The sequence below is a fragment of the Microdochium trichocladiopsis genome (assembly GCF_020744255.1).
Source record: "Microdochium trichocladiopsis strain MPI-CAGE-CH-0230 chromosome Unknown B0I36scaffold_13, whole genome shotgun sequence".
Taxonomy (NCBI): Eukaryota; Fungi; Ascomycota; class Sordariomycetes; order Xylariales; family Microdochiaceae; genus Microdochium; species Microdochium trichocladiopsis.
In genome coordinates this window covers 1,460,828-1,473,534 of record NW_025763556.1, presented here as the reverse complement: position 1 = coordinate 1,473,534, position 12,707 = coordinate 1,460,828, and the positions used below count along the sequence as shown (strand labels likewise).

The window sequence follows — 12,707 nt, the reverse complement described above, 5'->3', positions numbered from 1 at the left end:
TCCCGCCCGGCGGAATTCCACCAGCCACCCCACCGGCCGAAGCCTCCGTCCGAGTCCACAGGGAGCTTACGGCTGACATAACCCCGCACCACGGATTGCCTGTCAAGGGAACAAGCTCTCAGACGAAGTGAGGCGCTGCTCGGCCCCGACCAACCTGGCTGGGGCCAGGTCCGGGGCCTTGTCGGGACTCTTGGACACCGAGTAGTCCTGCACCTGGTCAGTGATGATGCTCGCCAGCGCCTCCAGCCTTGCGCGTGCAGCCACCAGCGCAACATTATCGTGGGGACACAACTCGAGCACTGGCAAGAGGATGACTTGCAAAAGAGCGTGGAACAGTCTCATGAACAAGACAGTTAAGGGCTCCGGGTGTCCAGTGTAGTCCCCCGGCGTAGATGTCGGGCTCGGAGCCCACAAGTCGAGACTCTTGAGCAGCTCCGCTTTGGCATGGCGAAGGCATCGCGCCGCCTGCGCGGACTTGGCCAAGGACACTTGCTGGAGCAACTGCGCGACCTGCGCAGCCAAGCGGACAAGTTCACCTCGCGTGTCTGGAGAAATATGCCGAGGCCCGCGATTGATGGCCGGGCCTGCCACACTCGAGCCTGTGCAGGATGATGCCTCGCTGATGGGGCTCGCAGCGGGAGACGCCTTTTCTGCGAACTTGCAAGGGGCGCTGAACAGCTTGATCAGGAAGAGGTCCAGCATTGGGAGCGGAGGCCGTGCTGCTGGTCTGAGGTGCTTCTCGTCCATCAGTGATGGCCTGGCCGCGTGCTCGTGCATAATGGCCAGCCCGCGGAGCATGTGCAGCACCATGGCCCGGTAGTCCTGCCGCGCCTGCTCGATGCTGATGAAGAGCTGGCAGCACAGCAGGGCCGAGGCCACCGAGTCCGTGCTGCTCTTGAGAGACAGCCTGGAGGCGAGGCCACGCAGTGCCAGGCTGTAGTGCTCGATGCCAAGCTTGTCGTCGTGGTACTGCTGTACGCTCAACCCCCGGTTGTAGCCGCGTTCATACTGGTCGTGGAGCACCCGCAGCGACAGCACGGCGTGCTGCAGCGCCCGGTCTGCCCGGCAGGCGCCGAGGATGGCTGTGGCCTGCGCCTCGCAGCCCAGGTCGACGTTGTGCACCGTCTTGGTCGAGAAGCAGCGGCTCAGCCCCTGCGTGTCGGCGGCCGGTGTGCTCCGGGGAACCGGATGCTGCAAGACCGCTCGGAACGGCGACGCGTAGCCATCGCACCGGCGGCTGGTACCCGTGCATCGCCTGCATGCCGGCTTGGCCTCGTCGCACTTGACCTTGCGGATCCTGGCCAGCTTGATTAGCTCGCTGATCCATACGGCCTGTTTCTGGGCCGAGGAGTGGCTGCTACCTACCTGCATGTGACGCATCCGGTCTTTACTTTGAGCCGAGGAGCCATGGCAAGGTCTGCTTTACGTCCGAGTGGATTGTGTGGAAGGCAGGATGACAAAGAGAGGCGAGAACCCGAGCCACGAGACAGGGACAGCGGCAGGCAAGGGGGGCCACCTTAGCGCGAGACTCTATCGCCGAGTTTGGGATCAAGAGCGAGCCGTCCAATCACGGTGCGAGCTGTCCTGGCCCACACGAGCAGCTGGGAATCATTTCGGGGTCTCCACGTCTCTACGGCAGCTTGCTGGGAGACAGTTTGTGTATATATATATCTATATATCTATGCTTCACCAGTATAAGGTAAAAGAGAAGCAGAGGCACAGGCTGAGTCGAGACACACAGCTCAACGCATATGACCATCCATCGGAAGTTCTTGCACACTCTGACTCGGTTGCACAACATGCCAGCATTCACCCTGTACGGCGCCCGAGGGTCCTCCAACACGGACCGTGTCCGCTTGACCCTGGCCGAGGGAGGCTTCACAGACTACGATCTGGTCTTGCTCGACCTCGCCAAGGGCGAACAGAAAGTGAGTGCACCCTGGATCTACAGCTGCATTGCGCAGATTTGTTTTGTTCTTTTCACCAGTAGCTGACGGCCTCAAGTCGCCTGATAATATGGCCCGTCATCCGTGGGGCAAGGTGCCCTCCGTGGTCTTTCCGGACGGCTTCACCCTCTTTGAGAGCCGTGCAATCTGCAAGCACCTCGCCCAGCGGTATTCTTTCCCGCTGCTACCAGCCGCATCGGACCACAAGAACACAGCACTCTTCGAGCAAGCCCTTTGCATCGAGAGCAGCTATTTCGCAGAGCCCGCCGGCAAAATCGGCTTCGAAAAGTTTGCCAAGAAGTTCATGGGCTTGCCGGCGGACGAGGCCGTCGTCGCGCAGTCGGTGCAAGCGCTCGAGACCTTCTTTGACGTGGCGGAACGGATCCTTCAGCACTCGGAGTACATGGCGGGCAGCGAGCTCAGCCTGGCGGATATCTATTATGTCTCATTGATCCAGCGGCTTTTCGTGTGTGGTTACGGACATCTGGTGGAGGGTCGTCCTTCAGTCAGCGCATGGTGGACGCGTATGACAGGGCGGCCATCATTCGATCAGGTCATATCAGGTGGGGGCAATCCAAAGCAGTAGGCTTTTGGCAGGGATGGAGACAGAACCAATGCAACCCTAAGACAAGCAAGACTGTTGATAATACCGAAATGCGAAGCTCGTTGGGACATGTTTCCAGACTTCTTCTTGGTACGGACGGACAGCTGTGTCGTGTTCCAACGCACCCGGGGCTGTCTCTTCTCCTGGGGCAGGCAGGCAGTCAAAAGGGCGCAGGTTGCGCTGTGCTCAGAGCGGCCCATGCCGTATTCTTCAACAAATGCTTATCGCAATGCTGATGCCATACGAGCTCCCCATTTGGCAGGTCCGTCGGCTGCAGATCCCCGACCCCGCGATGCTACCATTGCATGGGGATCCCCCCGCACAGCTTGAGGCATGTAAGCACTGATGCTTATCTTCTCTGGTCATAGAGCTTGAACTGATTTAAGGCGAGACCCAGCCTGGGCCTTGCGATGGTGTATCTTGGCGACTTGGGCATCGTGAGCTCATTGATCTTGCGCCCTTCTTAGCACCTCTCAACTCTTCTGTCTATCTTCCCTTCGCGCCAGCAGTCGCATCAATTTGACGGGCTAGTCACTACTACCTCAACGCCGATATGGAGAAGGCGACCGGCGATGGCGTGTCACGCAACGTCAACGACTCGATCGAAACGCTCGAAGGAGGCGTCGAGGGACTCGTGGTCGACAAGTATCGCCCCAAACATGACATCAACTCTCGACAAGCGCAGATGATGGCCATCGGGGGTGTTATTGGCACTGGTCTCTTTGTTGGAACCGGCTCGATCCTCGCAGTGGCTGGCCCGGCTCTGCTCGTGTCGGCCTTCGTGGTTGTCTGCTTCATCTGTTTCTGTGTCGTTACGGCTACGACCGAATTCAACGCATACCTGCCAGTTCGGGGCGCCTCAGTCCCTTACTACGGGACACGCTTCGTCTCCAAGAGCCTCGGTTTCGCAATGGGCTGGCTCTACTGTTACATCTGGGCTATAGCTGTCGCGTATGAAATCACCGCCGCAGCCATTGTCATCAATTACTGGCCCAACACGGTCCCAACAGCGGTGTGGATCACGATCATGCTAGTTGTCATTGTGGCGCTCAATTTCCTGCCAGTCAAGTACTACGCCGAGTCTGACTTTTGGTTCGCGTCGATCAAAGTCTTCGCAATTCTGGGACTGCTGGTCTTATCGGTTGTCTTGTTCTTTGGAGGTGGGCCAGATCGTCAGCCACTCTACTTCCGCTACTGGGGCCAGGAGCCCGCACACGAGTACCTCGTAGAAGGCAAGGCAGGCCAGGTCTGTGCCTTTATATTTGCATTCTGCAACGCTGCATTCAGCTTCCTATTCGGTCCCGAATTTGTGGTTTCTGCCTCGGGCGAGATGAAGAACCCTCGCAAAGATCTCCCGACGACAACAAAACACTTTGCCTGGCGGCTCATCACCTTCTACGGCCTCGGCGCAATTGCCATCAGCATCATCTGCGACAGCCGCGATCCAGCCCTGACCAGCCACGGCGTGGGCGCCGCTGCATCCCCCTGGGTTCTGGGCATCAAGAACGCCGGCATCCGCGGCCTCGACAGCGTCATCAACGCGGCCATCATCACATCAGCATGGTCCTCGGGCAACGCGCTCCTCTTCATGTCCAGCCGAGCACTATACTCGATGGCGCTAGTCGGCCAAGCTCCGGCACTCTTCACGCGCTGCAACCGCTGGGGCGTGCCGTACTACGCGGTCGCCGCGCCCTCCCTGGTCGGCCTGCTGGCATACATGAACGTGAGCAACTCCTCAAGCGTCGTCTTCATGTGGCTCGTCTCTTTTATGAACATGGCGGGCTACATCAGCTGGATCTGCTGCTGCGTGGTGTACATCCGCTTCCGCAAGGCCTGCGATGCGCAGGGCGTCCACAGCAGCAGCCTGCCCTACCGCAGCGTGCTACAGCCGTACGGGGCGTGGTTCGCGCTCGCAATGGTGGTCATCATGGCGCTGCTCAACGGCTTCAACAACTTCTTCCCCGGCGGGTTCACGACCGCGGGCTTCCTGACCTCGTACCTGTGCCTCCCGATCTTCTTCCTGCTGTATTTCGGACACAAGGCCACAGTGTGGGGTGAGGCCTGGCTGATTAGTCCCCAGGACGTGGACCTTCACACGGGTCTCGAGGAATTGGACGCGCTAGACAATGCTCGAGTAGAGGATGGGGACAAAGTCGGTGGGAAACGGTCGAGGCTGCGCACGGTTACAGACAAAATTTCGACGGTATGGGGATGGCGATAAAAGATCATCTGCACTACACCATGGCCTCTACAGCAAAGTGGAATAGCAAGTGGCTGTGGATTCTCTAGAAGGTGTTACCCGACTTCGGCTCTTTGTAACATGCGCACGGCAGAAATAAAGATATACAAGTTACGACTGTCATCCGTTGAGACACCTTAGCCACATGATATCTCAAGCAGAGCCGACACAGACGTGGTAGCCAAGCCAGAGAGCACTGCAGCTAGTTCCAACGGCAGGGTTCCACGAGTAACTAGAGCGCGAGTGAAATTAGACAAACTACATGGGAATATGTGCTGAGCTGGGGGGTGTGGCAAGGGGAGCTTACAAGGTGCTGAGCGAGATCTTGTACTGGTCGGCGATCTTCTGGCAGTAGTCGCCAGACACAACCTCGTGGTACTTGTTGCCTAGACATCAGGGAGGTTATTGTCAGCATTGCCTATCGCTCAGTCATGTCAGAACCCTCTCGGCAACATACACTTGGCATTGATTCCTTCCTGCACGGGGCTGGGCGTCGAGGGCTGTTGAGGCGTGCCGGGCGTCGTCGTCCCAGAGACACCAATGCAGACGTAATAGTCAAGCCAGAGGCCAGAGCAGCTGCTGCCGACCGCCGGGTTCCACGAGTAGAACTGCTGGAGCGTGAAGGACTTGTACTGGTCCACAATCTTCTGGCAGCCGTCCCCGGACTTGACGAGGTGGTAGCGCTGGCAGTCCGAGGCGATGCCGTCTTGGACGGGACCGGGAGCGTTGCTGGTCGGCGATGGCTGGGCGGACTTGCTGGTGGATGTTGTCGTGGGACCAGTAGGCGTGCCAGATACGCCGACACAGTAGTAGTAGTCGAGCCATAGGCTGGCACAAGAGGTGCCTACTGCCGGGTTCCAGGCATAGAATTGTTGCAGGGTCAAACCGCCGTACTTGTTGACAATGCCCTGGCAGGTGTCACCAGAGACGGCCTTGTGGTACTTCTGGCCTGATTGTTATAGGAGCTCTCTGATTAGCGCTTGAAACGAAGTAGGTGAGGTAAGATGGTCGTGAAGATACTCACATCCAGACGCAATGCCATCCTGGGTCGGAGAGGGCGTGACAGGACCATCAGTAGGGGCAGTTGTCGAAGACGCCCGTGTGCTGGTTGTCGTGGAGGTCGGCTTGGCTGTGGTCGAGGTTGGCGACGGCCCGGTGGTCTGGCCGGCCCCAGGCGGGTTGTCGCCGGTCCAAAGGAGGCAATATTCCTTGCCGGCCTGGAGGGGCTTGCTGCAGTCAACGACGTTCCAAAGTTGGAACTGCGTCTTGCTGATGCCCCAGTCGTTGGCTATGCTCGTGCATGTGTCGCCGGCAGACGCCGTCCACTCAAAACTGCAGGATCCCCGGGCCTGAAGGGGGACGAGGGCTGCACTGCAAGCACCAATCGCCGCGGCAACGGCGCCAAGGTATGTGATTTTCATCATTTTGTTAAGGAGAGGTCAAAGGTGGGCGAGACAGTGATGGAACTCCAGGAGCCGGACTGAGTATGGAAAGTGGCTCAGGCAGACTCAAGGGCTCGTGCTGCAGTTACCAGACTCCTGGGTCTTCTCCTTGCCCAAACCGTGTTATATATATATTTTTTCTCCAAGTAGTGCCAGCTCAAGAACAAGCGTAACCATGCAAGGTACAGCTGATGACGAGCGGCAACTCGCACAGGTACAGCCACACAAGGTTGCATTCATCAATTAGGAGAGTCCATTTGAACGTTGCACGTGGGCTCACGAGACGAGCAGAAGAGGGTTACACATGTGCCATCATGGACCGTACCTAACAGAATGGGTAGCTACTTCGTGTTGGATATCTTGGCATGAAGAAAAGTCTGCACCAATTTAGGAGGATATGGGTTCGTTAGCTAAGGATCGTTACGGGGGCCAGACAGTTGTTGGGACGTTGCATCCAGAGCCCGTAAATATAAGTCCAGGTCTCATTCACTGGGGTCTGGCGCGGTTTGTAACAGCACCGGTAGCAGAAAAGGGAATTTCTCCTTGTTGTGAAGTGGCTTGTAATTATTCGTTGCCCAGTGCTTCTCGTCTGCTGTGTCTTGGTGGAGCAATCATGGTGGATGGGGGTTCAGGGGTTGGAGAGCACGTGGGCCCTGGGTTGGTCAACAACGACTGCCGCGAGACTATATCCACTGGCCCCCGGCTCAAAGGATCTCGCATCACTGCAAGGGACAAGCTTAAGCAACCGCCGAGCGTGCTTGTATAAGCTTGTATTGCGAACATGAGGTGACACTGAGCCACAAGGAAGTCCTTACGAGGCCAGGATCATGATCGTCCCCGGCTGGGGTCTGCAAACTGTTCAGGCGGAAGCCGGCACCAAGAGTGAAAACGATTGCTGAGCCCGGTGAACAGGTATAGTACACTCCTCTGAACGAGATAGTTCGATCGCACTCGAGACCAAAGACATATCAAAGTACAACGCTGCTCTTTGCAAGACTCCGCAGCAATCACTGGTGGTTCGAAAAAGCTGATTCTTGCGCCAAGAACGACCAGGGTCGAGGCAATAAAGGCGGCAAACTCTTTTGCGTAGCGGGTCAATACCGAAAATAAGCTAAAGCGACGCCAGCACAGTGTCCAGGACTCTTATGGTCCACCCAACTTGGTTATGGAAAGAGACAAAGGCCTTTGCTCCACCCAGAGTCGGTTGGTATGCATGCGCCGCGAGTTCTGTTGGATTATTCACCGTGCGAGTGTCTGTGGCTGACGGCTGCATGATATACCCTGTTTGAGTAAATCCTTCGTGGGTGGCTCTGGGTATGATACCACCCACGTGCTGGCATGAAGGGCCAATCACCTGTTCGATGCGCACTCTTTCTGGGATAGATCAGGATGTTTGCCAAGAGTTCCAGACACGTGAGATATATCTAAGGTTGTGTCGTTAACAGCCCTCATTCCGGCCAAGACCGGTGCTAGATAATGCATGTTCCAAAATGATATGACTGGATCGTTACATCAAACTCCTGATCATTGTTGAGGATCATCGCGGTCATCGTGTTAGGAATACATGCTAGTAATAGACAACTTAGGAAAGCAAGCTCGCTGGCACCGCGTTCAACGAAAACAAACTATAGCAGATATAAAGTTCACATTTAAGAACGGCAATACTTTCTTGCAAGTGCAATCGCACCGCGGCCACTCCAGGTTTGGTCTGTATTCTCAGGCCACCTTTAGCTTTCGCAGTCGCCAGCAGGAGCATAGACATGCGACTCCACGACTACTATCTCCTGGCGAGCGTGCTCATTGGTAGCACGCTCGCCCAAGAGCCAAAAGAAACATGCCCCCGCATGTGTGCTGAATCCGGCGTCGACCCCGCGGCCTGGGATGTTCGACAGAGTCTTGCTGAGACGTTTTATTGCCCTCGGCCCATCCTCATCGACATGACTCTCGGCGTTCCAGCAGACGAGCAGCAACCGTTCCGCGTCTGCGATGCTTGGGGCACATACTACTACTACCAACCGAAAGTCTTGGTCGCCGCGGCGGCGGACGAGACTGTCGAGGTCACCCCACTTCTCGCTTGGACGAACTCCTCGAGTGCTCAGCGGACCGCCGTCCGCGCGGTGACACCTCTTGAGGAGATACGGGCATATCTCGGCCGCACTGGCCAGGCCGGCTGGAACAAGACGGCAATGTTCTCCGCATACAACGGCGCCACGGTTGGTGTCTTTGTTGGCCAGAGCCTGTTGAGCTCGAGCGCTGCCGACAAGCTCATCAGTCCTCTCATCGACAAGGTCAGGGAAAGTGGTCTAGGTGCAGACAGCAGCGCGCTCCTGCAGGTCTGCGGTGAGGACAAGACGGTCGACCAGACATTTGGCGTTGTCGTTGCCTCCACCCTTGACCTCACAGTGGTCCAGAAAATGGTCAATACCTGGGCAAATGCGTCATGCGTCGACACGGCCAGCTTTGGAACCTCAATCGAGCTCAACTCGACAACTGTGGTGGGTCGGACCGTACTGCCCCTGGTGCCCAGCAACTCGACAGTTCCTAGCAACACCACGGAGCACCTCGCCCGCCACCTTCGCGGCAGTAGTGGTTACCTGCTCCATGCCCGTGCTGACTGCAGAGCGATTTCGGTCGACAACGGCGACGGCTGTGATTCGCTCGCAGCCAAGTGCGGCATTTCAGCAAGCGATTTTGACAAGTACAACACGGACAAGAACCTGTGCTCGACGCTCATGAAGGGGCAGCACGTCTGCTGCTCATCGGGGTCGATGCCCGATTTCACGCCAAAACCCAACCCGGACGGCAGCTGTGCCACGTACACGACCAAGCAGGACGATACGTGCTCTGCCATCGCGGCTGCCAACTCACTTAAAGTGGACGATCTCGAGAATATGAACAAGAAAACATGGGGTTCGTGGACTGTCTCAAAGATCAAGAGTAGAATTCAGTCAGCTAACGTATCGTGAGCAGGATGGGCTGGCTGCAACCGCCTGTTCGTTGGCGTCGTCATGTGTCTCAGCAAGGGCTCGCCTCCATTCCCGCAGTCTATCCCGAACGCCATCTGCGGTCCGCAAAAGCCCGGCTCCGAGCCTCCCACCGACGGCTCCGACATTGCAGAGATGAATCCTTGCCCCCTCAACGTCTGCTGCAACATTGTGAGTTCTTTCTCGGCGGCAATATCAAGCTCTCACGAACCTTTGACTAACACCCAACTCAACTCAGTGGGGACAATGCGGTCTCTCTGATGACTTCTGCATAGACACCCGGGGCGATGGTGCTCCGGGTACGGCCAAGCCCGAGACTAACGGCTGCATCTCTAACTGCGGCTTGGATATTGTCAAGGGCTCCGCTCCTGCCCAGTTCATCAAGCTCGGCTACTTTGAGGCCTTCAACTTGAACCGTGAATGCCTCAACATGGACGTCTCGCAGATTGACAAGTCGTACACCCATGTCCACTTCGCGTTTGGCATGCTCACCAATGACTTTGAGGTGTACTTTGAGGATGCCTACCAGGAGTACCAGTTCAAGGAGTTCAAGAAGATGACCGGCATCAAAAAGATCATCTCGTTCGGAGGGTGGGTCTTCTCCAACGACCGCAAGTATTACTCCATCTTTCGCAACGGCGTCAAGCCTGCCAATCGGGACAAGCTCGCAAGCAGCTTGGCCAAGTTCGTCAACGACAACGGGCTCGACGGTGTGGACATTGACTGGGAGTATCCTGGAGTACGTCTGCTTTCCTTGACCATTTGCTCGTTGTCAAGCCCCATCTCCCTGGGCTCGCTAACGATTCTTCCTCATTCCAATAGGCCGACGACATCCCCGGCACTCCGCCTCCTGATGACAAGAACGAGGGCGTTTCTTACGCAGCCTTCCTGACGCTTCTCAAGGCCAAGCTCGGCAACAAGAGCGTCTCGATCGCCGCCCCCGCGTCATACTGGTACCTGCGTAACTTCCCGATCAAGGGCATCGGCAAGATTGTCGACTACATTGTGTACATGACCTACGACCTGCACGGCCAGTGGGATGCTGGGAGCAAGTGGGCGTCCCCGGGCTGTCCCCAGGGCAGCTGCCTCCGCAGCCAAGTCAACATCACCGAAACCAACTACGCCCTGGCCCTGATCACCAAGGCCGGCGTGCCGTCCAGCAAGGTCATCGTGGGCGTCACCAGCTACGGCCGCAGCTTCCGCATGGCTGACCCGTCATGCCGTGGCCCGCAGTGTCTGTTCGTCGGCCACGCGGGCGAAGACGGTTCGCAGGCTACTCCTGGCCGCTGCACGGCGACCAAGGGCTACATCAGCAACGCCGAGATCGGCGAGTACGCATCGGGAAGAAAGCGGGGAGCTGACATGTGGTACGACGAGGAGAGCGACAGCAACATGATGGTGTACGACAACAATAACTGGGTGGCATACATGAACGAGGCCGTGCGCACAAAACGCACCAACCAGTACAAGGGGTTCAATCTAGGCGGCACGACCAACTGGGCCGTGGACCTGGACCAGTTCAACGCCCCGCCAGGGCTGGGACCCGACGGCGACATCCGGCTCACCTGGGGCCAGATCAAGAATAACATTGTCAAGAAAGGCGAGGCTGTGACATGCGACCTCGAGGCGCGGACGGGTACTTGGGTCACCAAGGACTGCCAGGCCGAGGAGGTGCGCCTCTGGACCAAGTACACGCCCGCTGCGCGCTGGGACAATCTTGACTGTGGACATGCCCTCGACGATGCCCTCATGCGGTGGAAGTTGTGCGACGGCCCAGCCAAGAACGCGACCTTTAGCGACTCCCTCTCGCAGTTCTTCCACCAGGTCGAAGGCACGGGCTGCAAGAACCTGGCCCTGGTCGACAACTGCAATCCCGATGCCAAGTGCGAGACGCATGCCAGCAGCGGCGATCATCCCTCCGGCGTCACGGGTGCCTGCTCGTACATTGTCTGGAACTCGCTGGCACAGGTCCACGCCATGATTAAGAACTACTCGGCTTCGCTCAAAGCAGCTGCACAGCAGGTGCAGAACAACAAGGCCGAGTTCATCGGCACCTTCGCGCCCAACGGCCAGAGGCCAAACTACCCTCTTGGACTGGCGATATTGTTCACCATTCTCCAGATCCCGTCAACGGCACTAGGAACTCTGTTCTGGAAAGGATGTAAGCTTCACGTGATGGGGTCCCTGCCGCAAGGTTGAAGCAATTACCAGTCTTGATTCTAACGTGCCAAATATGTAGTCATGAAGGAAATGCCCTTCTTCAAGGACAAGTCGCTGTCCCTCGATCTTGCAAAAGACTCTTCTCAGGCACTCGTCATGGCCGGCTTCGACATCAGCAAGCGCGTCATCGCGCAGAACACGATCAAGGAGGTGACGTTCAGCCTGCTGTACGACAAGCTAATCGATGCCTGGATCAACCAGGTCGACCAACTCGTTGTCGAGCTGTTCGACGGCAGTTCCGAGCACATCAAGCAGCTCGTCACCATCATGGGCAAGGGCCAGATGGTGCCGGGCAGCCTCTCGGGCCAGGCGGGCAGCACCGACTCCAACGTCGACCACACCAAGGCCTTTCTCGAGCAGAAGGCGGCAGAGCGCGCCTTTTACGCCGCGGCCATCCCATCCGTGTGGAAGATGCGCCAGCCCTACACGCAGTATCCGGCGGTTCTCGACTTCGGCCCGGACTGCAGCCGTGACATTGGCGCTGGCCAGTTCTTCGACAGCAGCAAGGACAACAAGTATGACTACAAGCACGGCAGGGTGTGCATCGACGACCACAACTACATTCTCGCCGGGACGTACGACCGTGACAACGACGGGCCCAACTGCTCGCCCGAGTACTGGGACTGGTGTAACCACCCAGACCCGTCATGGGCACCGCTCTTTGGCCTGCCGGGCCTGGACAAGATTGTGCAGAAGGAAGACAGATGGGGTGGCGTGACTGTTGAGGATCTCGTAAGAGGGTGAGTAGGGCCGACTCGCGGCCGCCTGCCGCTGATGCTGTGCCGTACAAAACATGAGAGACCACAATAGCTGACAAAACATGGTATACTACAGCGCCGTCAACACGTGGAAGCGCAACGGCAAGCTGAACTTGATGGACGGGAACGAGGGAGTCGCCGACCCAAGCAACAAGGAGGACTTTGACTCGCTCTGGGAGAACGACATCACCGCCCCCGGCACGATCCGGATCCCAGTATGCAACCCCAAGGAGGCCGAGGTCCTCGGCACCGACGGCCTCGGCCACGGCATCCCCGACGGTGACAAGCTCAGCTTCCCGTGCCTGCGCGATCCCAGCAAGCGCTACGAGAGCGAGTGGGTCACTTGGCCAAAGGACATGTAGGTTGTAGACAGAGTGGGATGCCGTGGCCATCTTGAAGCAGGGCAATTGGCACGACTCTGGCAGCACCGGAGACTTCTCTGGTTGCTTTTGGTCACTGGGCACAGTTCACATCGGGCAAGATCATCAGTGGGGTCAAATTGAAGTACCATATT

The 12,707-nt window shown here is 57.5% G+C and overlaps 4 protein-coding genes across 4 annotated transcripts; 2 read left to right on the top strand and 2 right to left on the bottom strand.

Annotated features, from left to right (window-relative positions):
* Window positions 1–102: 102 nt before the first annotated feature.
* On the bottom strand, window positions 103–1,409 carry B0I36DRAFT_355797 (uncharacterized protein; the record flags this gene model as incomplete). Its single annotated transcript, XM_046157471.1, has 2 exons — window positions 103–1,152; window positions 1,392–1,409. 2 exons carry the CDS (start codon window positions 1,407–1,409, stop codon window positions 103–105), a joined length of 1,068 nt encoding a protein of 355 aa, XP_046005574.1.
* A 390-nt stretch (window positions 1,410–1,799) lies between these two features.
* On the top strand, window positions 1,800–4,908 carry B0I36DRAFT_389453 (amino acid permease-domain-containing protein; the record flags this gene model as incomplete). The annotated part of the gene is made up of 3 exons (XM_046161335.1): window positions 1,800–1,928; window positions 2,005–2,345; window positions 3,082–4,908. 3 exons carry the CDS (start codon window positions 1,800–1,802, stop codon window positions 4,769–4,771), a joined length of 2,160 nt encoding a protein of 719 aa, XP_046005573.1. The 3' UTR covers window positions 4,772–4,908.
* Window positions 4,909–4,942: 34 nt separating this feature from the next.
* B0I36DRAFT_369543 (uncharacterized protein) lies at window positions 4,943–6,213 on the bottom strand (the record flags this gene model as incomplete). Its single annotated transcript, XM_046159795.1, has 4 exons — window positions 4,943–5,021; window positions 5,097–5,175; window positions 5,247–5,738; window positions 5,814–6,213. The coding sequence occupies 4 exons, from the start codon at window positions 6,211–6,213 to the stop codon at window positions 4,943–4,945; spliced, it is 1,050 nt and encodes a 349-aa protein (XP_046005572.1).
* A 1,778-nt stretch (window positions 6,214–7,991) lies between these two features.
* Window positions 7,992–12,704, top strand: B0I36DRAFT_398444 (chitinase; the record flags this gene model as incomplete). The annotated part of the gene is made up of 6 exons (XM_046161615.1): window positions 7,992–9,141; window positions 9,199–9,386; window positions 9,454–9,954; window positions 10,038–11,376; window positions 11,455–12,175; window positions 12,270–12,704. 6 exons carry the CDS (start codon window positions 7,992–7,994, stop codon window positions 12,553–12,555), a joined length of 4,185 nt encoding a protein of 1,394 aa, XP_046005571.1. The 3' UTR covers window positions 12,556–12,704.
* Between the last annotated feature and the right edge of the window lie 3 nt (window positions 12,705–12,707).